The sequence below is a fragment of the Zootoca vivipara genome, chromosome 4 (assembly GCF_963506605.1).
Source record: "Zootoca vivipara chromosome 4, rZooViv1.1, whole genome shotgun sequence".
In the NCBI taxonomy this organism is placed as follows: domain Eukaryota; kingdom Metazoa; phylum Chordata; class Lepidosauria; order Squamata; family Lacertidae; genus Zootoca; species Zootoca vivipara.
The window spans coordinates 90,406,526-90,430,144 of record NC_083279.1 but is presented as its reverse complement, the minus strand read 5'-3'; the positions used below and the strand labels follow the sequence as shown (position 1 = coordinate 90,430,144).

Sequence of the window (23,619 nt, the reverse complement as noted above, 5' to 3'; positions counted from 1 at the left end):
GCGCGCCCTCCAACGGCCAACGGCCACCCTCTCCTCTCCCTCCCCTAACGCACCGCACTCCCTTCTCTTTCTGCCGCCTCGCATCGCGCTCTTTCTCTCTCTCTCTTTTAAACTTTTTACGACGCCAAGGGGCGGGTGGAAAGCCGGGCGTGCTTTGTGGCGGAGCAGTTAAGCTCAAGTGAACGCTCTCTCTCGCCTTCCTCGCCCCGCCCCCTTTCCCCACGTCCGTCTCCGTCACCACTCTCCCGCCCCCACCAACCCTCACGCTTTCGGAACCTGGCCGTTCGCGACACCGCCTCCGCCGCGCTTTACGGCCGCGGGGATGAGGGGCGGGGAAGATGTCTGAGCGGCGGAGAGGAGGCGGAGGCAGAGGAGAGGCGGCTTCGGAGGCGGCAGCAGCATCGTCCGCGGGGGTGGAGGAGGCGGCGGGAGCGGAGATGCCGGCGAAGAAGCAGAAGCTGAGCAGCGACGAGAACAGCAACCCGGGGGACCTGTCCGGCGACGAGAACGTGAGCGGGGGGCCCTGAGATAGGAAGACACCCCTCTCTCAGGCCTGGGGCCTAGTGCGTCTCTTAGCAACGCGGGGGGGGGCTGGTGGTCTTCTCTCTCCGCCCCCTGAGAGGGGGGGGTCTGAGGTCATGGCTGTCCTGTTTATTTTTTATTATTAATTTACATATTTATATGCCGCCTTTATCTTCCAAGGAGTTCCGGGTGGTGCACATGGTTCCTCCCTCTCCCCTTTTTATCTTCACAAGGTAGGTTAGGCTAAGAGCGGGTGACTGGCTCCAAGGTCACCCAGCCAGCTTCATAGCTGAGTAGGGATTTGAACCCAGGTCCTAGCCAGGCACTCTTCACTGTTCACCACATTGAGGCTCCCTTAGGGCAAGTGTGTGGGAGCCTCCAGGTATTGCTGAACTGCAACTCCCGTCATAGAGTTGTAGAGGTGGAAGGGACCTCGAGGGTCATCTAGTCCAACCCCCGGCAATGCAGGAATAATCAACTTTAAGCATCCATGATAGATGGCCACTCAGCCTCTGCTTACCTTGCAAGGAAGGAGAGTCCACAATCTCCCGAGGGGGGCTGTTGTTTCTGGGGCTGTTGGGAGTTGTGGTTCACCCCCCCCCCACTGCAAGGCAGCCTCCCCCCTCCAACCTGCTGCCCTGAAGGGTTTGCAGCCTCTTCCTAGACCTTTATCCTATTTGGGGTGCTTCATGGGAAGCAATGTGTAAATGAAATTGATGGTGATCTCCCAGTGGCCCTCGGACCAGTGGTAAGGAAGGATGGAAGCTGTAGCCCACCAGCATCAGGAGCCAGGTGGGGGAAAGCAGGTTGGAAGGTGGAAGGTCTATGCAGCTGGCTGGGGCTGATTGGGGATTTGGGAGGCCACAGCATCTGGCGGGTGTTCTCTTGATTATACACTGCTGCTGTTCGGAAACCAATGTTGTTCATATGCAGGTGGTTACCTGTGTGGGGGATGCTTTTGTTCTAGGCTTTTAGGCTGCAGGTGGGTGGAGTGCTTGGTCATGAGAACAAATCAAAGAAGGACCCCTAGACAGCAATGGTACCAAGAAGAATTCTAATCTAGAACCGTTTCCTCCTGGAATCTAGGCTTCTATATTTGCCATCTTGCTACACTTGCTTTTATAAATAGAATATCAGAATGAGTTAGGAAGAGAGTTGGGCTAAAATAATTTGCATTGATTATATTTAGGCTTCTGTGTTATCCACCTTCTCTGTATCTACTCCAGTTATCTGCATATAGAAAACTAGCATGTCAGGGATAAAGCTAGACTATAACTCTTCTCACTGACTTGCTAGCTTTCTCTGTGGAAGGAAATTTGTTTCTGAATGGAAGAGATGGGTAGGCAAAATGGTGTTTCCTGCTTGGCAGGGGGTTGGACTGGATGGCCCTTGTGGTCTCTTCCAACTCTTATGATTCTATGAAAATAAATTTCAATGGCATCTAAAGTTTCTACCTATGTCATCTCTGTTTTAAAAAGAAAGTAAAGCTGATGGCAAGAACGCAGGTTCAATACCTCTTCTGTGACATCTACTTAGTTTTTCACTAGTATCCCAGGATTCACCAACCAGGGCTAGGCACAAAAGTCATACACTTGGATTTAAAGAAGTCTAAGTACAGGTGTTTACTTTGAGTCCCTGAACTGAAAGGAGCTCACAGACCTTCAATACAAAAATCAATTTCTGCTTTCTGCAAACTTTTTTTTATTTCAGTGGAATAATTTAGGGGCAGTTGGGGGAAATAATTGTTTTGTTGCTGCTTTTGTTTAAAACAGGCAACAGAAATCCTTAACCATCTGTGGCAAATCACAAATGACAAATCACCTTGGCCCACTCATATTCTGAACGTGTGAATCATCTTGCCTATTGCCATTGACTATTCTTAGTTGCTCAGTATCCTCTATTTCTGCACAAGGTTCTCTCCTTGTTCTGAAGTAGGTGGAGGATCTTCCTTCACTTAGTAAGTTAGCTTGTTTGCTGTGAATGTGGATCGTGATCTGTTTTGAAAACCATCCTTCTTTATGCTTTCAGGATGATGCTGTTAGCATAGAGAGTGGTACGAACACTGAACGCCCTGACACCCCTACAAACACCCCCAATGCTCCAGGAAGAAAAAGCTGGGGGAAAGGAAAATGGAAGTCAAAGAAATGCAAATACTCCTTCAAATGTGTAAACAGCCTCAAGGTATTTTTTCAGCAGACATCTCATTAGAATTTTGCTTGCTGCCTTTATAACAGTGTTCTGTACTTCAGTGATTCAGGTGGTGGTTCTGGGCAGTCCACAAGGATCTTGTGTTCAGGAGAATGCTGCCTCAGAACAGGCTTCTTGTACTTTACATGACAAATAGCTTCTCCATGTAAGCTAGTGGCCGTGCTCGTATGGAGGGAAAATCAGAAGCAGCATTAGAGAAATTTAAAGTATGGGTACCTCGCAACACACACACATTTAACTTGTGTGCATTCAGCTTTACACACTTGGCAAAAAAACTATAAAAATTAAAAAGGGGGTGGGCGTCCGGAGGAATAGACTTTGGCATTCCTACCCGCCATTGAATCCAATGTGTTTTGACTATATGTGATTTTGGCTTTATGCACTATCTCTGGAACTTAACCCCCACCTAAGATGAGAGTTGCCCATATATTGTTTGTAATATAATAATTTCTCTTTCTGTGGCAGCAGGTAAAATAGCTCATGGACACATCCTGCAGATAGTAATCACTATCATGTTGATGCTATTTTTCAGCATTGCACTCCTTTAAAGCTTAAAGCAGTGTTTTCTCTTGGATCAGTCCAAAACTCCTATTCTAAATGTTCTTTGCATGTTTTTGTACATGTTTCACTTGTTGCCTTTACTTGAAGTTTGTACCACGGGAAAGCAAGCTATGTTTTAACAACTAACAGGAAACTGAAGGGTGTAGTCTCTCTTTTCGGGTGGCTAAGATCAGCCACTGAAGGTGAAGGCCGAATTCTTTTGAAATAAAAGTGTATGCCTGGAGACCTTTGAAAATATAATGCCAAAACAGTTACAGCACATGTCTGTCTTGGGGAGAAGGCGCTTAGCAGGAAAAAAATTATCAAAAGTTTTATTTTCAAAAGATTATCAAAAGTCTGTGGTGTTTGTAGATTGCTATATTTGTTACAGCATATCCTGCTATGTGCTCTGATCCTTTTAATTGGTGGTGTGGGAATTTATGCTTGAGCCCTTTACACATGCAAGATGTGTTCTTTTGTCAGGGCAGCCTTCCCCAACCTGGTGCCCCCCAGATGTTTTTGACTCTCACAGCTCCCATCTGTGCCAATCATCATGGCCAGTGATCAGGGATGATGGGAACTGTAGTCCAAATATTTGGAGGGGGCCAGGTTGGGGAAGGTTGCACAGAGCTGTTCCCTACAACTCCCAGTAAAACATTGTGAGAAGGGTAACATACTTGTTTTCACTAAGACTGGATAATTTGTATGTTGTGTGTGTTGCTGAGTTATTTAAAATCTGACATGATACCCTGTTTCTCCGAAAATAAGACGTAGCCATAAAATAAGCCATAGCAGGATTTTTAAGCATTCAAGGAATATAAGCCATACCCCCAAAATAAGCCATAGTGATAGGCAGTTTAACCTTGTAGGTTAAACTGTACCATACTTAATAAAAAAATAAGACATCCCCTGAAAATAAGCTATAGTGTTGTTGTTTTTAAGGAAAAATAAATATAAGATGGTGTCTTATTTTTGGAGAAACACGGTATTTGGAATCCTTGAAAAGTCAGTGTTTATAGTTATATTCTTTAATACTGTACTCCTGCCCACTCCCAGTTCCTAGCGTTCTGAATCATAAATTGGAATAAGACTTCTAGTGAGATTGGAAAGGCAATGCTCTTGTTTAGTTTCTTTTCCTACCAATTGTTGAGCCCTATTTTTCCATTTCCATCCTAGTCCATGCTCATAACTTTGGTTGGAAAACTCAAAACTTGGAAGGAAAATTGTGCCATTTATTCATTTATTATTGCATTTATTATACACCCTTCACAAGCAAGTCCTACAGTGGGTTAATTAGCATATGCAAATTAGTATACCTAGGTTTCTTGGAGTAGGCTGGACACAATTTGATTCTGGCAGGCATTGCTTTAATGAATGGCTTACTAATAGAGTTGTCCCATGGGCAACACTCCTTCCTCTCAATCTCTAAGGTTTGTTCAAAAAAATTCTGCTAATGCAGACAAGTCACCTTAGCCTAGTAGTGTTGGTGAAATAGTGTTGCCACCAAAAATAACTTCCTTGTACCACTTGGAAATACTTCCCCATGATGCCATGCAGTATGTTTCTGCTCCCTCATTCTGCATCAGGGTTGGGGAACCTGTGACCATGTAGGACCATGTAGATGTGTTTGGACTACATCTCCCATGATCCCTGATTATTGGCCACCCTGGCTAGGGCTGATGGAAGTGATAACATTGCAACCTGGGTAAGTGTTCCAAAATGGTACTGATGACAGGGAGAGAGGTCATCATTGGAATGCTGTTTTTTCCCAGCAGCATCCCCATAGTGCACATAATGTGTACTTCTGCCCTGAAAAGAAATGTCCTAAATATAAGTATATTGAATGCATTTGTCTTCTCTCTCACAACTTTTGTTTTGAAGCCAATTCTTCTTACACCTTTTTCGTTTTCAGGAAGACCATAGTCTGCCATTGTTTGGGGTACAGTTTAACTGGCACAGCAAGGAAGGCGACCCCCTGGTGTTTGCTACTGTTGGCAGTAACAGAGTGAGTGACATGTTGAAACTTATTTTACATTTCACTCATTTACAGCTTTCCAAGATCTTGCTTCCTTTTCATAACGTTGAAAAATATCTTGTGGGTTTTTCTTTTCAAACTCTAGGCATTATTTCTGATCCCAAGAGCCAAATTATACAGTTTTGTGATGTGGTATGATAGTATAGTGCAAATGTAGCTGCAGATGGCCACGGTCCTAGATAAGCATATACATGGGTTTGCTAGGAACACTTCCAGTTGAAGGTGTGTTGACAATGCTCATACTCAGTTGCGTATAAAAGTTGGGTTTGAAAGGAAAAATCATTTGTCTGTCCATTGGGTGTGCAGCTGAAGTAAAATGTCAAAATCCTGCTTTTTAAAATAACCCCCCCCCCCGGGCCTGGCAGCATATTTAAACACCTCAAAAGAGACATTTGCAATCTGCTCAAGTAGTGCGATGTCAATAAGTAGTAGGTGAAAAAAAACTACATAAGCCTTGAAACAGTTAGCTTCCTGCAGCTGCGTTATAATCAAGCACTCCTCTCAAAGGTAGTTGTTTTCACAATTGGTAATAACTGCTCATTTTAGCTAAATAACTTCCAGCAAAGATTTTTTTAAAAAAGTTCTGTAACTAGACTTCATATATTACAGGTAGCATAGGAACCTGAGACCCATTCACTGTAGACAAAAGAGAAGGTCTTGTGGTTTGAACAGGCCTGAGGACAAGGAAATTGCTGACCTGGTGATATATTAGGAATGCACACAAATGAAGTCATTATGTCCCCCTCAATCAGTGATAGTGCCCTTTGGGACTGGTAGAGTGGAAGGTAGGGAGACCAACAGTAGGTAGAACCCAATTCAGTGACAGGTGCAGCCAATGCGAAGCCATGCCAACTAATTCTACTTTTGTCCCCATCTGCCTCTTCTGCTGAGTTCTGCAAGGGCAATACTGAAACTGAGGAGGGGGAAGCTCACAAGTAGGGCCACCCCTTTGACTGGTTGCAAGTAGGGAGAAAAGGCAGGCAGGTGAGGGCTGGCTTCAGGCTGAATGAGGTTGGTGGGCAGATTGAGTTTGGTGGGGCAGCAGTGTTCCATTTGTCCTAATGGACTGGCCTCCATCGCTCTCACTAGAAGTGGATGGAAACTTAAATATTATATGACTAATTCTATACACTGTGTAGAGTTGTTCAGCTGTGGGAATCGGGAACTCTCTAATTTCTTGTGCTTTATCCACCTCCAGGTTACTTTATATGAATGTCATTCGCAAGGAGAAATACGGTTGCTACAGTCTTATGTGGATGCCGATGTATCCTTTACTACGCCTGTGCTTCTAGGGCTGGTTTGAGAATGGTTTCATAGCTTCCCCTGCTTCATGAGAATACAGTTAAAGAAACACTTTGCAAGACTAACTTCAGTTAATATGGTGAAAGTAAACGATTTCCTTCCACGTCAAATTTTGGAGTTCATTGCAGAATGGCCCCTTCCAGGCCAGTGGTTTCTCAGTTTTCCCACTGATGGGTTGCTTCCAACCATTCTCTGCACTTTCACATAAGCCCAGTAGGGGGCAGCACTTGGCTTTCTGCTTTGTGAACTGTAGGCTGCTTTGTTTATGTTTAAATGTTTTTGGTTAAATAAATGGTGGGCAGTAGGACATTCCACAGGTGCATGTCTAGCCCTTAACTGCACACTTCAGGCAGATGAAAACTTTTATACTTGTGCATGGACCTATGATAGCAATACAAGCCACCCCCTTCTGGCTGTGGCTGGGTCAAGGGGCATTATTAGGATAATTAATCCCATTACAATGCAGTGCATAAAGGTGAGTTGGTCCAATATTTAAATATTAATGTTCAAAAGTAGTTCTAACGTTCTGATGCAAAAAATACAGAGATGTGGAGGGAATAACCTGACCTCTGAATTCTGTTGTAGCATTATGTGGGCCATGGTAACGCAATCAACGAATTGAAATTTCATCCCAGGGATCCAAATCTTCTCTTGTCTGTCAGCAAAGGTATGGAAGTAGGTTCCTTTCGAATGTTTAGGAACGATCTGGTAGTGAGTTCTGTAAGAGCTAAAAGGGGGAAAGGGTGATACCAAAAATGCACACAACATCCCAAATAGGAAACTCAAATTGGTGTGAGAAGGAGAATGCATTTTGAAATGTAAACTACCCAACGCATTTTCAGAAATTAGCTTTCAGTACATATAACAGCATCTTCATATTCCCCCCCCCATTAATTTAGATTATATATCCATTATATCCAAGGGTGGGTTAGAACAGTTTAAAACAGGCATCCCCCAAACTGCGGCCCTCCAGATGTTTTGGCCTACAACTCCCATGATCCCTAGCTAACAGGACCAGTGGTCGGGGAAGATGGGAATTGTAGTCCAAAACATCTGGAGGGCCGAAGTTTGGGGGTGCCTGCACTAAACTATGGCTCAGCTACATTATGGGAACAAGCCTTGAGAGGAGGTTGCCGCCGATTTGCTCGTCCCTGGTTGTCTTGCTGTGTAGTACTGCACTGAGCCATGGTTTGGCTTTGCATGTTGTCCGAATATGGGCTCATTGTTTTTCAAACCATTGTTAATTGTCTGAAGAAAGCAACGAGTCCAGGTTCAGATGGCATTAATCCAAACCATGGCTGAGTCAGCACAGCAGCAAAATGATGGAGAAGGGGGGGGGGAGGCCATGACTTTGCCAAGCCATGGTTTGCCTTAGCAATGCATGTGAACCAAGCCAATAAGTTTGTATGCAGTTTTGGGGTTGAACCACTTAGTTGATCAGAACATACTGCTATTGCGTTTATTGTGAGATGATGGAGTCTAACTTTTCTGTTTCCCCTCCCCTTTTTACTAGATCATGCATTGAGACTGTGGAACATTCAAACAGACACTTTGGTTGCAATATTTGGAGGAGTAGAAGGACACAGGGATGAAGTTTTAAGTGCAGTAAGTGAAAAACTGTTGAGCAGCTTGAAATTTATCAGTGCTGTCCTACCCCCGCTCCCAAGTTTATTTCCCTTCTTAGCTAAACGGTTTGCATTTTAATTATAGGTCAGGAAATGGAAATTTGCTTAATAGGATCACTAATAACCTGATTTGTATAATCTGGAGGCTTCACTGTTTATTTTATTTTAATCTTGTATGCAAAATTGAAGTTGCTACATTCTGTGTATAGGATTATGACCTCCTTGGTGAGAAAATTATGTCTTGTGGCATGGATCACTCCCTGAAACTCTGGCGAATCAATTCAAAGAGAATGATCAATGCAATCAAAGAGTCCTATGAATACAATCCCAATAAAACCAACAGGTAAGGGCAGTCCCAATCCTAATATGATGTTTTCCTCACCCCAGTATATCCTTCAGCTCATCACTGAAATTATATATCAACACCTTTTGAAACTTGCAAGTGGTTAGATCTTGAAATGAGGCTGTAAATTGCTTGAAGTTTTTTCCCTCCCGTGTCAGGTATGGTCCAGTTGCCATGTCAGTGGTAAATCATAGGTAATGATTTACCGTGAACATGCCAGTTTTATTTATTTCATAGTTTTGCCCTACCAGTATGCAAGCCATGACCTCTGGCGTAGCATTTTGTCTGAACTAGGAGTTACAGTTTATTTCTCTCCATGATCAGTAAGCCAAGGACGAACTTTAGCTACAGATTGTGGTTTGGTTGGACTGAAACCTTGATCCCTGATTTGGACGTAGTGATAAGCCCCAACGATTGTGGCTTTAAAAATAGGTGAGATTGTTGTGTTCATGGTATTGAACTGTGATATGCAAATTAGGCCACTGGTGCAAACCTATACAGTAGTACCTTGGTTGCCGAATGGCTTTGTTGTCAAACAAATCGGCTCCTTAATGCAGCAAACCCGGAAGTAAGTGTTCTGGTTTGTGAACATTTTTCAGAAGCCGAACATCTGACGCGGCTTCCGCTTGAGTGCAGGAAGTTCCTGCAGCCAATTGGAAGCAGCACCTTGGTTTTTGAACGGTTTCGGGAGCCAAACAGACTCCCGGAATGGATTAAGTTCGAGAACGAAGGTACCACTGTATGTGACTGCAGTGGTACCTCTACTTACGAATAACTCTACTTATGAATGTTTCTACTTACGAACGGAGCTCCGTCCGCCATCTTGAATGCGGTTTAGATAGGATTTTTTCTACTTACGAATTTTTAAATAGGGTTGCTTTGACTTACGAATTTTTTCTCCTAATGCATTCCTATGGGATTTGACTTACAATTTTTTTCGACTTACGAATGTGCGTTCGGAACGCATTAAATTCGTAAGTAGAGGTACCACTGTATCCAGAATAAAGTCCCATAGTGCTCTGTGGGACTTTACTTCCAGTTAAGTGGATATAGGATTGCAGTTTAAATGTCAGTTTTCCACTTTCCCCTTTTTTGCAGGACAAGCTCTGCAGTGTTTAAAATGATGTATTTTATTGTTTGTTAAGATTCATTGTAAGTTTGAAGGCTTTACTAAGCTATATTAGCAAAAATATCATTGAAAGTTTTGGTGGAAACCCTTAAACCATAGTTTTTCAGTTCTGATAGCATGGGAAATGGTGATTTAAAAAACAAATATAGGCTTTGCTGAAGTTGAGTGGGGGGGGGTTAAGTGAGAGTTGAAGAGAGGACATGTAAGAACGTGGCTTCTTACATTTGAATTCAGCCAGTGACCTATATTTTTTATTTTGGTGGGATGGAAATATAAATTATTCCACCTCTATTGTCATTGCATCCCAAGCTCCTGCAGTTGTGTCTTTCCTCTGCCCAACTGCAATGATCAGATGCATCAACTCTCTCTTTGCAGGCCATTTGTTTCTCAAAAAATTCACTTTCCTGACTTCTCCACCAGAGATATACATAGAAATTATGTAGATTGTGTGCGATGGCTAGGAGATCTGATACTTTCCAAGGTAGGATGGCTTCAGTTTCAATAATGTCACATTTATGTTTTGATTTCTGAAGATTTAAAAGTTATTTAATTGATGAGAATAGGAAAATTTCAAAATTTACTGAAAGGGTATCTTCCTACTATTTTTTAAAAATCCCAATAGCATGCCTCCTCTCCCCACAATAAAAATACTGTTGATGGCCTAAAGCAGTCTATCTACTCCACATTTTCATGTGCAGGATCTGAGCGTGGAAATGTTTTGAGGGTTATATTGAAGCCTTCTTTTTCTTCTGTCCACAGTCGTGTGAAAATGCCATTGTATGCTGGAAACCAGGCAAAATGGAAGATGACATAGATAAAATAAAGGCCAGCGAATCTAATGTGACCATTTTAGGACGATTTGATTACAGTCAGTGCGATATATGGTATATGAGGTTTTCAATGGATTTCTGGCAAAAGGTAAGGGCCAAGGCAGAGATGAAGCAAGGTTATTTAAGATTAGTCCAGTGCACAGGTGAAATTCAGCTGGCACTGTTGCCTCTCATGCGCGCTTGAGGCTCCCATATTTTGTAATATATGTAGGCGGATATGCCATATGTCATAAAATATGGCTGTTGTGCGTAAACCATAATGGGTAGTATACTCTTCTATGGGGCCGGTCCATCCGTGAGGCACACTGAGAGAGTCGCCTCAGGCAGTGGAAACCAAGGGGCACTTCCGGATTCTGACGAGAGCTCTTGCAATAACCTGGAAGCCACAGCTGTGTGACCCTGGTAAGCGAGGCTTCAGCGGGTCAGCAAGTGTGGGTGCACATGCACAGTGTGGATATTAAGAGATGCAAAAGGAGAAAAGTTAATACCATATTGTTAAAAACAATAATTAAAAATAACAGGAGATTATCTTAGACAGCTAGGTTTGTTGGACAATAAGGGAGTTAAAGGTGTCCTGGAGGAGGATATTGTATTCATTCAGATATTTTAAGGACAAAGCCCTCACAAGGTGGCTTGCATAATATAGCAGAGGTGAGGGGAACGTTCAGATCAAGGAAAAGTTACTGACCTCTTTGCAGCCATCCTAGGGGAGCTCATGAGCATGAGACGTTTATGCAACTCTAAACCAGCTTTCCCCTACTATAGCCCTCCAGGTGTCTTTGGACTATAGCCATGCTAATCTCCAAACAACATAGACGATGATTGGGGACGATGCTGTCTGACAGCATCTGAGGATTCAAGGCTGGGGAAAGCTGCACTTAAACCATAGTCTATCATTCTTTTGGAACAAAGCCTATTACCTCCAGAAGTGTAGTAAGGAAGGATACCCTATATTGACTTTGGCTTCTTTAATTGTCAAAATGTGTACAGTGGTGCCTCGCTAGACGAAATTAATTCATTCCATGGGTCTTTTCTTATAGCGAAAAAATTCGTCTAGCGAATCCCATAGGAATGCATTGAATTTTTTTGAATTTTTTTTTGCCCATAGGAACGCATTAATTGAATTTCAATGCATTCCTATGGGAAACCGCGATTCGCTAGACGAATTTTTCGTAAAACACATTCGTCTAGTGAGGCAAGCTCCACTCGAAAAATCCTTTCGTTAAGCGGAAATTTCGTTAAGCAGGGCATTCGTTAAGCGAGGCACCACTGTAGTATGAATTAATTAGTTGCTGAGGGCACCCTTAGTCAATCCACTGCCCACCACATGTTTTGGACAACAGCTTCCAACTGTCTTGACCAGCAGAGCTGGAGTGCACCAGGTGGGCAAAGGGATTGGAAATCCTCAAGGGACTGATGGTGTGCTGTCCTTGAGTTGTCTAGGGAAACTTACTCTTGAACCTGCTGAGAAAACAAAATAAAATTTATGTTTGCATGTAGAGTGCAATATTGAAACAGTCATTTTCTGATCACCACAGCATTTGGCTACATAAATCTTCTGTTCTTTTTTTAGATGTTGGCATTGGGCAATCAAGTTGGCAAGCTCTACGTCTGGGACTTAGAAATAGAAGATCCTCACAAGGCCAAGTGAGTGTTTCTGAATCCCCAGCTTTGCACCACAGTTCTTGCTTATCAACAATAAAACAGACAAGTCAACCCCTTTACCATAACTTAGGACGTTGCAATAAAGAAGTACAGGCCATAAGCATGTTTGTCTTCTCAAAGTTTGGATTACAGTTTGCTGCCTTTGTTCTGGGAAGGTAACAGTGTAAGAGACTGTGGGGAATCCTGAACAACTTTGTGTATGATTTCATAGGAACAAAGAGAACATGCACCAATTTCTGACCGATGGGGGGGGGGATGATAACTTCCCGTCATAGATCTGTGATTAAGCTTTTCCAGTATTTGATTTATTTATAGTTGGGATAGGTGTCTGGAAGAGAAAATCCTGTTTCAGGGTCATCCCACTTAATAGGGCACCAGATGATGTGTGCCTTCATTAAAAACACCCCCTGAATGTGGAAACAAGAATATTGAGAAGCTTCACATGCTTCTTGTCCATGTGGATCAACTTTTTATCCAATCAAATAAGTTCCGAACTTCAGTCTAAAGTGATACAGCCCAGAAAGCTTCCGTAAATTAGTATATTTTGGGGTGGGAGAAATTGGATAAGTTTTTTAAAGGGTGGAGGGATGAAGTTAAGAACTGTGCCTGTTGTCTTATATCCTGTTGTTCACATGGTGGTGAATGAAGATAAATATAACGCTTTATCTCTTTTGATAGGTGTACAACTCTTACTCACCCAAAGTGTGCTGCTGCCATTCGACAAACCAGCTTTAGCAGAGACAGTAGTATCCTTATAGCTGTATGTGATGATGCCAGTATCTGGCGCTGGGACAGGCTCCGATAAGTTACTTACAACTTGAGAATGACAAAATTATGTATTGCTTTTTGTTTCAAGGATAATTAGCTGATTTGGTAGTACTGTAACTGCTTTCAGAGTAGCCTCCCTCCCACCCCGATCAGTTGAACTTAGCAATGTTTACATTTGGTTTTTGATAGCATTGCCTTTTTCAGAAGCTGCTGCTTTTTAATAAAAATATTTTTGTACGTTTGGTTTATTGTCCCATTTTAATTCAGTGTTTGTAGTATGTAAAGTTTGTTTGTACTGTATATATACTTGCTGCTTGTGCTAAGCCATGTGTTAAATAAGCTTGTATGAGTATGGGTGTCCCCTACAATTCTGCTGGATGCAAGAAGCACATTGAGTGCAGAATTCTTCCTGAGAAAGTTGCCCTTGATTTTGTCCTTATGACAGTGAAAACATGAAAGTGGTGCAGCACTGCCCACTTGGAACTCTCAGAAGCCAAGATGGGTGACCGATAAAATTTCTCAATGGCCGGGACAGATACATTTATCCATATGGCTCTCTGCCCTTCTCCTTCATGAAGAAAAGCAAGTAAATTATGCAAACAAAATTAAGTAAATGTGCATAATTAAACAGGTTGCGCAAGAATGCCCGCCTATCCCTGTGCCAATCATTTCCTTCCGCTTTCTTGCTCAGAATTTGAATTCTCTCTCTCTCTCTCTCTCTCTCTCTCTCTCTCTCTCTCTCTCTGTGTGTGTGTGTGTGTGTGTGTGTGTGTGTGTGTGTATATATATATATATATATATATATATATATATATATATGCAGTGTGTGTGTGTGTGTGTGCGCACAACCCTTAATGTTTTGGTCCAGCAAAAGTTTTACTCACATAATTCCCAGAGACTATACTACTTTACATTAATTCTCTGCCTCATACCCATCTGATTACAGTAAGCCTGCAATTTGCAAACATTTAATTTGTGCATATTCAGCTTCAAGCGCTTGGCAAAAAAGGGCATCCAGGGGAAAATACATTGGCAAATTCTACCTGTCATTGCATTCAATGTGTTTTGACTATAGGTATGTGATTTTGACTCTAAGCGCAATGCATGGAATGCAACTCCTGCATATGATATGGGCATACTGTACTTTGAATGAGAATTGCAGAGTAAATGAAATAACAAAACTTGGTTAACTAACTGTTGTTGGTAAAAGGAGCCACTGTTTTTGTGTAGAATGCCCTGGAACTTATTTAGGGTATTTCCATTGCTTTTAAATTCACTTCATTCCACATAGTGGCTTTACGAAAATAAATGTTTTTAATACTTAATACTGTTAACAAAAGCAAGACAAGGCACAGGCAGACGAACTAAAAACAAAGTTCAGTAGATCCCAAACATCTGCCGAAATAAAGCTTCATTTAGTGTTTGAAAACTGTTGATGAAGAGGCAAGATGAGCCTCCACCACCCTGGTGCTACCACTAAAAAGGCCTTTATTCTCCAGCTGCCTCATCTTTGACAGAAGGGAACAAATGAACTTCAGAGACTTTAAAAGTGTGTTTAACCTTATAAAAACAAGATGTGAATAAAGTGTGTGTGAAATATGTGTAATATATGGAAGCTGTTGGAACAAGATGTAAAAGTATTAAATTTGGTAAGATGAAATAAAAACAAAACTAAATATGTGTTAACTTATTCTCTCCCCCCCCCAAAAAAACCCCCATTCCTCAGATCACTTTCTCACAAGAAAAAATAAGCAGTCACAGAATGGTATACCTATAATTTCTTCCAAAACATACATTTGTATTTTTACAAAGGTCTATTTCTTACTGAGGAGGTATTCTTGCCTGGACTCTTACTTTTTCTCAGGTGCAGGTCAGGATCTGCATGTTCTGTGTGGAGAAGCATTGAAACACTTCCTCCAGTAGACCCTTTCCTCCTTGCCATCTAGTTTTCTATCTGCGGGGATATTTGTGTGTGTAAAAATACTCGCCACTTGAACCCTCCCTCTTCCCATGCCCAAATTTTGTAGTGATGCAGCCTACAGTTCTTTTTTAAAAACGTATTTTATTTATTACATTTATATTCCACCAAGAAGCTCAAAGTTTGTGTGCACGGCAGGGCTCACACCAACCCTGTGAGGTGCTTCAGCAACATTAAAGGCTGAGGACATTGACATTCTGTTCCTAGCCCCGCGGCAGTATTGAATGCCGAAGCAGCGTGGGAAAATTCTGTATAGTTTTAGGGATTAATTTTGTATTTCGGTCTTCCTCCAAACAGTTGCAGTTGGTACTTTATGTTGTGCTTGAAAAATTATTCTGCTGAACCTTAAAACCTGCATGCTTAATACAGCAGCAGATATTGGCTGTGGAGCTTTTCCATTAGGCATGGGGAAAAACTAGCCAGTGGCACCTCTGTACTGAAAAGCCCCTTGTTGTTTAGTCGTTGTCGTAGCACCTATGTTAATGTTATGTTATGTTAATGTTAAAAATAATAATATTCCTTCCAGTAGCACCTTCGAGACCAACGAAGTCTGTTATTGGTATGAGCTTTTGTGTGCCTGCACACTTCTTCAGATACCAATAACAAACTTAGTTGGTCTCTAAGCTGCTATTGGAAGGATTTTTATTTTGTTTTGTTTCGACTACTGCAGACCAACACGGCAACCTACCTGTAATAACAACAACAATAATGTAATAACAACAATAAAGTTATTTATACCCCGCCCATCTGGCTGGGTTTCCCCAGCCACTCTGGGCGGATTCCAACAAAAGATTAAAAATACATTAGAAGTTTTGGCACCGGGAAGTTGTTGGAGCAGGAAGACAATTCGATTTTAGGCCGGAAGTTCCTGTAAAGAACCAAGGCCCATTCTTTCCCTGCGCTATCCCAGCCTCCTCATTCCTTGCAAGACTACATTTCCCAGCGTCCTCCGCTTCGCTGAACGTTCGAGCGCGGCGCACTGGAACACGTAGTCCTCCACCGGGATGCCTGAAATCCCCCACACACGCGCAAGAATGCCAGCCTATCCCTATGCCAATCATTTCCTTCCGTTTGCCCCGGATGAGCTTCGGCGGGCGGGCGGGCGGTGGCGCGGAGGGCCCACCGGGGTGGTCGCCTGGGCCGATCGTGGCTTTCGAGGAAGCGGCGAGCGGAGCCCCCTGCGCCATGTTTGGCTGCTTGGTCGCGGGTAGGCTGGTGAGTGGCGATCGCGTCCGGCAGCGCAGGACGGAGTGGGCGGGGGCCCCTTGCTGCCGGGTCTCTATGGAAACGATGGGGAGAGGGGGGGAAGGGGGTTGCTATGGGAACGGGAGGGCACTTGGGGTTTCTACGGTGGTATATAGTGGTATAATCTATATACCACTTGATTGTAGGGGGAAAACCTCAACAGTGGTCAACAAATGGGATAAAACAATTAAAGCACTTTTTAAAAAAAAGAAAAAGTAAGACCATGATTTAAAATATGCAGGTTAAAACTGCAATAGACTAAAACAGATTAAAACTAGTTGCACAAAACTAGGCCTGCAGTGTTTAATGGATTGCATTAACTGAGTAAAAATATTTTGGTCAATGAAAAAAGTGCTTCTAATTAACCGGGCAGCATATTTTTCCCCCATTTAAAATTGTATTTTTAATAAATAAATAAATACAATGGCAACTCTCAATGGACAGCAGCAAAAATACAAGCAATAAAACAACTGAAACATCTAAAAACAATTCCAGTACAGATGCAGGTTGGAAAAGATCTGTGCTTTAAAAAGCTTGCTGAATAAGAAAGCTCTTCAGTAGGTGACAGACAGACAACAGAGACAGCGCCTTGTCTAATGTTTAACAGGAGGGAATTCCAAAGGATAGGTGGCATAACCGGAAAGGTGAAATTCCTATCTTGTGCAGAATGGACCTCCTGCTATGATGGTACAGTATCTGCAAGAGGTCCTCACCTGCAGAGAACAGATAGTAGAAGAGTTGTTTGGCACACTGCTTTGTCTTTTTCTGCACAGTCTCCATTTCAATGCATCCTTCGTTTTTCCTGGAAGGAGTTTTAATTCCACTGCAGGCTGGCAGTGGGTATGTTGGTAGCTCAAATCCATGCTTCATTCCCTGCTCTTCTTTTGTAGGTGCAAACGGTTGCACAGCAGGTGGCAGAAGACAAGTTTGTGTTTGACTTGCCCAACTATGACAGCATCAACCACGTGGTGGTCTTCATGCTGGGGACCGTTCCCTTCCCAGAGGGAATGGGTGGGTCTGTCTACTTCTGCTACCCCGATGAGAACGGGCTGGCAGTGTGGCAGCTCCTGGGCTTTGTCACAAATGAAAAACCAAGTGCCATCTTCAAAATTTCCAGTCTGAAATCGGGTAAGAACGTTGAACGCAACCATTAAAGCCTGGGAAGGGGTTTGCTGTAGAGATAGGTGACTGGTAGCCAGAAGCAACACTTCAGCCTTCACTTTCCCTTGTGGTCCACAGCATAGTGGTTAGTCCCATCTCTTTTCTCTGAGGCACAGGCAAAGGGCTCTTGAACCCCCTTCTTCTCTGCCCAGCTGTTGTGATTGACAAAATGGGCTCCATGTTCCTTGTTTGTGCCTTGGCTCATACATGGGAGCCATCATCTGAGGCCCTCAACGGGAGAACTGACAGCAGGGGAAGAGAGAGAGAGATATAAAAATCCCTTTGTTTGTACCTCAGATTCTGTGGAAGTGGGTAGAGGCAGTATTGTTGACCTTTCAGCCTTTGTGACTGGTTTTTGTTTCTATGTAAGCGTTTGCCTGTAGGGGGTGGAGAGTTCCTTGGCCAGAGCTGCCTCACCCTACTCAAAAGTTGTTCTGTGGGACTCTGCCAGAGTTGGCACTAAAATCATGTATTCTGGGTCTGAAAGATGCAGGAAGAGAGAACCCAGAACCACCCTCTGTGCTTCAAGCTGTCCTCCTAGTTGTCTTCTTTGGGGTAGTGGTGTGTGCCCTCTGTTGCCAGAGAGGGTTCCTTTCTTGAAGCAACCATTTTATGCAGCTTGTTGTTTAGTCGTTTAGTCGTGTCTGACTCTTCGTGACCCCATGGACCAGAGCACGCCAGGCACTCCTGTCTTCCACTGCCTCCCGCTGTTTGGTCAGACTCATGTTGGTAGCTTCAAGAACACTGTCCAACCATCTTGTCCTCTGTCGTCCCCTTCTCCTTGTGCCCTCAACATCAGGGTCTTTTCCAGGGAATCTTCTCTTCTCACGAGGTGGCCAAAGTATTGGAGTAAATGCAGCTAAGATACTCAAAAGTAGAACTACAGTGTTGACATCAGTGGCTAACTTAATTCATTTCACTTGTTGTACTCTGAACATATCTTAGTTAGATACAGCATCCTCCAAGTAGACCAACTGAAATGAATTGACTTAATTAAAATATATAAAAAAATAAAAATAAATTGTCCAGTAGCACCTTAGAGACCAACTAAGTTTGTTCTTGGTATAAGCTTTCATGTGCATGCACACTTTTTCAGATACTGTATGAAAGCTTATACCAAGAACAAACTTAGTTGGTCTCTAAGGTGATACTGGACAATTTTTAATTTTATTTTTTATATATTTTGACTGCGTCAGACCAATATGGCTACCTACCTGAATTGACTTAAGTTAGTTGTTGATGTCAGTACCATAGAGATTATGATTTTGAAGCATTAAAACGCCACTGCTTTTCTATTGTCGGGCTGTGTTCTCTCTTTCTTGTTGATGGTGGTAGATGCTACTTGTGTTTAAGAAGTCTTGTATAAATCTGGGCCATTTTCAGAACTGTGCTTCTCCTGAGGTCAGGACTGATGCATTAGGCCACTTGTGATGTTGTCTCTTTTAGGGAAAGGCAGCCATCATCCGTTTGGAGCGATGAATATCCCCCAAACGCCATCTGTAGCCCAGATTGGGATTTCTGTGGAGCTGCTGGAACTCTTGGCTCAGCAAACTCCTGTAGCAAGTGCCGCTGTATCATCAGTCAATTCATTCACAGAGGTAATGAATAGCAAGTGATTTTGATTTCAGCAGTTATTGCCGGAATAGTCTCTTCATTAATGGGTCTTAGAGCATTGGACATAATGCCATGAAGACGAGTGAGGCATTAACAAAAATTGCCTTACTCGTCAGAGCAGCAGCATTCAAACTGTTTTCTGAGTTCCTCAGTGAAAAGAGCAATAATGTTCCCTGGAAGACAGCTTGATCCTCAGTACTGATCTTCACTTGCAGATGTGTAGCACAGAGCCTCTATTTTCACAATAATAGTGAATCATAGAATCTTAGAGTTTGAAGGGAACCCAAGGGTCATCTGGTCCAACCCCCTTGCAATGTAGGAATCTCAGCTAAAGCATCCGTGACAGGTGGCCATCCAACCTCTGCTTAAAAACCTCCAACAAAGGAAAGCCCACAACCTCCCGAGGGAGACTGTTCCACTGCTGAACAGCTCTTCCTGTCAGAAAGGTTTTCCTGATGTTTAGTTGAAACCTCCTTTCTTGCAACTTGGAGACATTGGTTTGAGTCCTACCCTCCCGAGCAGGAGAAAACAAGCATGTTCCCTCTTCCATGTGATCCCAACATAAACTGACCCTGACCCATAAAATTTCCCATAATGCTCTGTGGTATGCAGAATCTTCCTTGGCAGTCGACTTTGTGTGAAAAGGGTTATCTAAAAGAATTTAGAAGCTCATTTTTTAGAAGGCCATCTGTCTAATTCTTCTGCGGTTATTGGCCTGGATCCTATGATAAGGGAAGGGAAGTTCCTAAAAGGAAAGTTTCCTCTCCCTTGCAGCTGTCCCTGAAAACCCTTTTGGGAATGTCAGAAGGTACCTTTCTCCTGAAATGGGGCAAAACTGGGATTCTGCCCCCAAAACAGCTTTTCATCTAAGATAATTCTCTAGGTCACTGATATATTATTATAAAAAGAGATTCGGGATTAAGTCCATTAAACACAGTGAGATTTACTTCTGAGTAAAGGATTATATAGTACATAGCTTTTTTAAAGGCATGTTAATAATTCAGCAGTTTTATATTAAGTGGGGCATGAGCCTGCAATGTGTAATCAGAGTAATTTTAGGAAAAGATACCATGTAGAGTAGAAACATTTCTGGCTTAGCTTGTCACTTACAATAAAAACTCTTAGATTAGACCAGGCATGTCAAACCTGCGGCCCTCCAGATGTTTTGGCCTACAACTCCCATGATCCCTAGCTAGCAGGACCAGTGGTTGGGGAAGATGGGAATTGTAGTCCAAAACATCTGGAGGGCCGCAGGTTTGACATGCCTGGATTAGACTATCCTTAGATGGTCTAATTAGACCATACAGAGATCCCCAGCCCTGAAGAAAATCTATAATTTGTAATATGATGATTAAAATAAACACATAAACTTACCCTTTCTCTTACCACTTTGTGAACTGGTGGCGGTTTGCAAAAACATTATAGCACTGTGGTTGGCAACTCTGTGTACTGACAGACAACTCCCTAGAAACACTTGGAACAGAGAGTTACCTATTCATCTGCTATCTGTCTTCCCAACTAATGCTCCTCTTTCAATTTCTTGTTTATACAAGTGTTAATAAACTGCCAACTCATGAAAAACATTGTGACTGTATACAGTTAAATGAACAGAATAAAACACAGAAGCAACGGCCAACACTCAATCAAATTAATTCCATTATAAAGCTTGGTGAAACGGATGTTCCCAGCAGGTGACAAAATATTAAATATTGTAGGAAACATCCCAACTCGTGTCACTCAAAGTGGCTTGCAAACCTAAAAACAACTTGCAGTGATAAAATATTCCATAAAACTTCTCTCAGGGAGGAACAAGCTATTAACACAAAGCGCTCTCTCCCCTCCCTGGCTTTTGCAACTGGTTACATTTGTTTCCCTGCTGGCATGTGCAGAAGCAGGTCTATTGTCCTGAAGCCTTTGCTGAGGCAGCATGAGTCAAATGAGCAGATCACTCTTGTACAGTAACGAGATGCCCTCCTCATAATATAGTAATACGTTTTCATTGGGATTGTATCTGTAAATGATTGTTTAAATGCCAAAATAGAGGACCTAGCTAGGGTTGACTGAAATGATTATGTACATCCTTTTTTTAAAAAAATAACTGCTTTTGTTGTTGTGTATTACAGTTCACTCAAAAGATGCTAGACAATTTTTATAACTTCGCTTCGTCCTTCGCTGTCACCCAGGCCCAAATGACACCCAACCCGTCAGAAGCTTTTATTCCTGCAAATGTAGTTTTGAAATGGTAAGGAGATTGCAGGGGGAGGACTGCCTTTACCAACACAAGGTCTTGGTAGGACTGAATTAATGGTGCGGTAGTAACATTATCTCTAACTGTAAGAGTTACCTTTTTCGTATAGCAGTAGGTGATATGCTTCCAGAGAAGCAAGACCAGGAATTTAACAAAAAGCAGACACAATGTTTTAGAAATTATTTTTGATAAATGCAAATTAGGATTCCTGAATGAATTGCATTGCACCCAGCATAACTGTTAAAGAGCCAGAGGTGTTGGAGAGGAGAGGACTCAGTGAAAATCCTGGTGATCTTCCCTTTGCATGCAAAGGAGAAGGATTGCATAATGCTCAGCAAATTAGCTAGAATGTGGTTTTTATGTGACTTTATTTGTGCTTATCTTTTTTCTTCTCCTAGGTACGAGAATTTCCAAAGAAGATTAACTCAGAATCCTTTGTTTTGGAAAACATAATCTGGAGCCAAGTTCTTGCAAATGCGTGCTTTGGCAACTGGTCACAACTTAAAAGATGCAAAAGATGGAGCCTGCAAAATAAATCTGGATGGGTCAATTAAAAGTCTGAGCATAATTGGGGGAGGGCAGCTTTTGTAATATTTATGGGGCATTTGTTACAAATTAAAGCTCTAAAAAGAAGTCATTGCCGTTTTTCTTTTTTTAAAGTTAAAAATGTGGAACCACAAAAGGAGCTCCTCATTATGAATTGTACGGAAAACTCTTTCCATCGTGTTAACGAGCAAATAGGTCCTTGTTTGGTGGTTCTTTAACGCTTTAGGCTCGGGCACTGTTGTGCGCATCAAATTGCAAATAAAATTTGGTCTGACGCCTGTGCCTCTTTGAAAACACGCTGTTAACAGTTTCCTGTGCAATTCTTTCTTAGTTCAGATAGAACAGTTCACAAATTCATACAATCATAGGGTTGGAAGGGTCCCTGAGGATAATCTAATCCAACCCAAATATACAGTGGTCCAATATGGGGATTGAATCTGCAACCTTGCTCAGCCAGCTGAGCTATCCAGTAGATCTGATTAGCTCCTGGTGTATTGTAGAATCATAGAGTTGGAAGAGACCACAAGGGCCATCCAGTCCAACCCCCTGCCTGTGTCTGAACTCTGTACTTAATTTCTTTCTGTGTAACATCTTGGTCTGTATGTATTTGCCTGTTGGAGTCTACAACTAATAACTTCTCTATGCCCAGAGTTCATCCAAACACAGTTGTCTGAGAAACCGGTCACATAGCTACTGGTGACCTATCTTGGTTCTTTTTTTTTCAAGGTTGTCTGGTGAGAAGAGGATCTGTCAGTGGTACAATTTCCTGTTTAAGGAGGGTTGCTGAAACAGCTGTTGCAAGGAGTTGCCATTGCAGATCCTGCTGAACCTGTCACCCAGTGGGTTGCCAAACTCTGATCCATGAGCTTCATTCCAGTAGTCCACGGAGTGTCTGCAGATTTGTGGTTGAAGAAGACAGGTGGCACATTGAAGATCCGTATTGATTTTTAATCCAATGTGCTGCTGCCGCTTTCATTTCTTGTGTATCTTCCACAGGGTGTATTTAAAATACATTATATAAGAAATAAAAGAAGCAATATAAATACAGTTAAAAATCATGCAGCATCTAGCACAGCACAGTATGATTGCTACAACAGGCAGAATGATCTGTCTCATCGTTTTTCAAGTGGTACTTTCTCATTCATGGACCTTGCATTCTTGCATTGTTTCTGTTCCAGTCTGACTTTTCAGCCATCCTCCCTAGCTTGTTTTGCACACATTTCCATCTATATTTTTTTTTACTCTGGATAAGTCTGCCTAAAATGTTTTTTTAGATGTCGAGTGTTACTTGGGAGTTCCAACTGCCTCCAGGCTTTACATATGTGTTTGTATCAAATATTTAACGCATCTCTCAAATCCATGCTTTCAGTCATAGGGTGTTGCTTTAAGAAGAAGACTTATTTTTGCTCTCATGATGGTTTAGCCAAAAGGGACTGAGTAAAATGAATTAATTTTAATATTACTTCTTCTTTCTTATTCTTTGGTGATCACTCATAGCCGAGTAAGATTGTCTTCCATAAACACGGTTTTAACAATGAGTCCGTAAGTGACACGTCCAGAATTCCACACTTCCACAGTGGGGACATTGGTTTCCGAGTGGGAGTTGATCACGGTGTGGATTTGCCAAGCGTGCCTTCCTCTTAGCACGTTTCTCCCTTGCATCCTGAGTTTGAGTGTCTTCAAAGCCCATGACACCTTTGTTAAAGGCTGTTCTCCAACTGGAGCGCTCGCAGGCCAGTGTTTCCCAGTTGTCAGTGATTTTAACCCAGGGTCCAATACTTCATTTTCTGAAGAAATTGCTGTTGATGCCTTTTCTATATTTCATTATTAAATAACCATCAGCCGTAAGGCAGGTTTATA

At 42.4% G+C, this 23,619-nt stretch overlaps 2 protein-coding genes across 2 annotated transcripts; both read left to right on the top strand.

Moving 5' to 3' along the window:
* Positions 1–338: 338 nt before the first annotated feature.
* On the top strand, positions 339–14,668 carry EED (embryonic ectoderm development). Its single transcript, XM_035116155.2, has 12 exons — positions 339–509; positions 2,551–2,703; positions 5,183–5,275; positions 6,504–6,569; positions 6,957–7,082; positions 7,193–7,274; positions 8,121–8,212; positions 8,442–8,575; positions 10,080–10,185; positions 10,464–10,622; positions 12,108–12,181; positions 12,878–14,668. The coding sequence occupies exons 1-12, from the start codon at positions 339–341 to the stop codon at positions 13,002–13,004; spliced, it is 1,383 nt and encodes a 460-aa protein (XP_034972046.2). The 3' UTR covers positions 13,005–14,668.
* A 1,292-nt stretch (positions 14,669–15,960) lies between these two features.
* Positions 15,961–22,055, top strand: HIKESHI (heat shock protein nuclear import factor hikeshi). Its single transcript, XM_035115909.2, has 5 exons — positions 15,961–16,160; positions 17,081–17,318; positions 18,798–18,949; positions 21,089–21,207; positions 21,612–22,055. The coding sequence occupies exons 1-5, from the start codon at positions 15,996–15,998 to the stop codon at positions 21,664–21,666; spliced, it is 729 nt and encodes a 242-aa protein (XP_034971800.2). The 5' UTR covers positions 15,961–15,995; the 3' UTR covers positions 21,667–22,055.
* The last annotated feature ends 1,564 nt before the right edge of the window (positions 22,056–23,619 follow it).

Excerpts from the sequence above, each read along its gene's own strand:
- EED (XM_035116155.2), top strand. The coding sequence starts at position 339 with ATGTCTGAGCGGCGGAGAGGAGGCGGAGGCAGAGGAGAGGCGGCTTCG. Across the intron at positions 510-2,550 it reads ACCTGTCCGGCGACGAGAAC|GATGATGCTGTTAGCATAGA; the intron begins GTGAGCGGGGGG and ends TTATGCTTTCAG. Across the intron at positions 7,083-7,192 it reads TTACAATGCAGTGCATAAAG|CATTATGTGGGCCATGGTAA; the intron begins GTGAGTTGGTCC and ends ATTCTGTTGTAG.
- HIKESHI (XM_035115909.2), top strand. The coding sequence starts at position 15,996 with ATGCCAATCATTTCCTTCCGTTTGCCCCGGATGAGCTTCGGCGGGCGG. Across the intron at positions 16,161-17,080 it reads GCTTGGTCGCGGGTAGGCTG|GTGCAAACGGTTGCACAGCA; the intron begins GTGAGTGGCGAT and ends CTTCTTTTGTAG. Across the intron at positions 18,950-21,088 it reads CAGTCAATTCATTCACAGAG|TTCACTCAAAAGATGCTAGA; the intron begins GTAATGAATAGC and ends TGTGTATTACAG.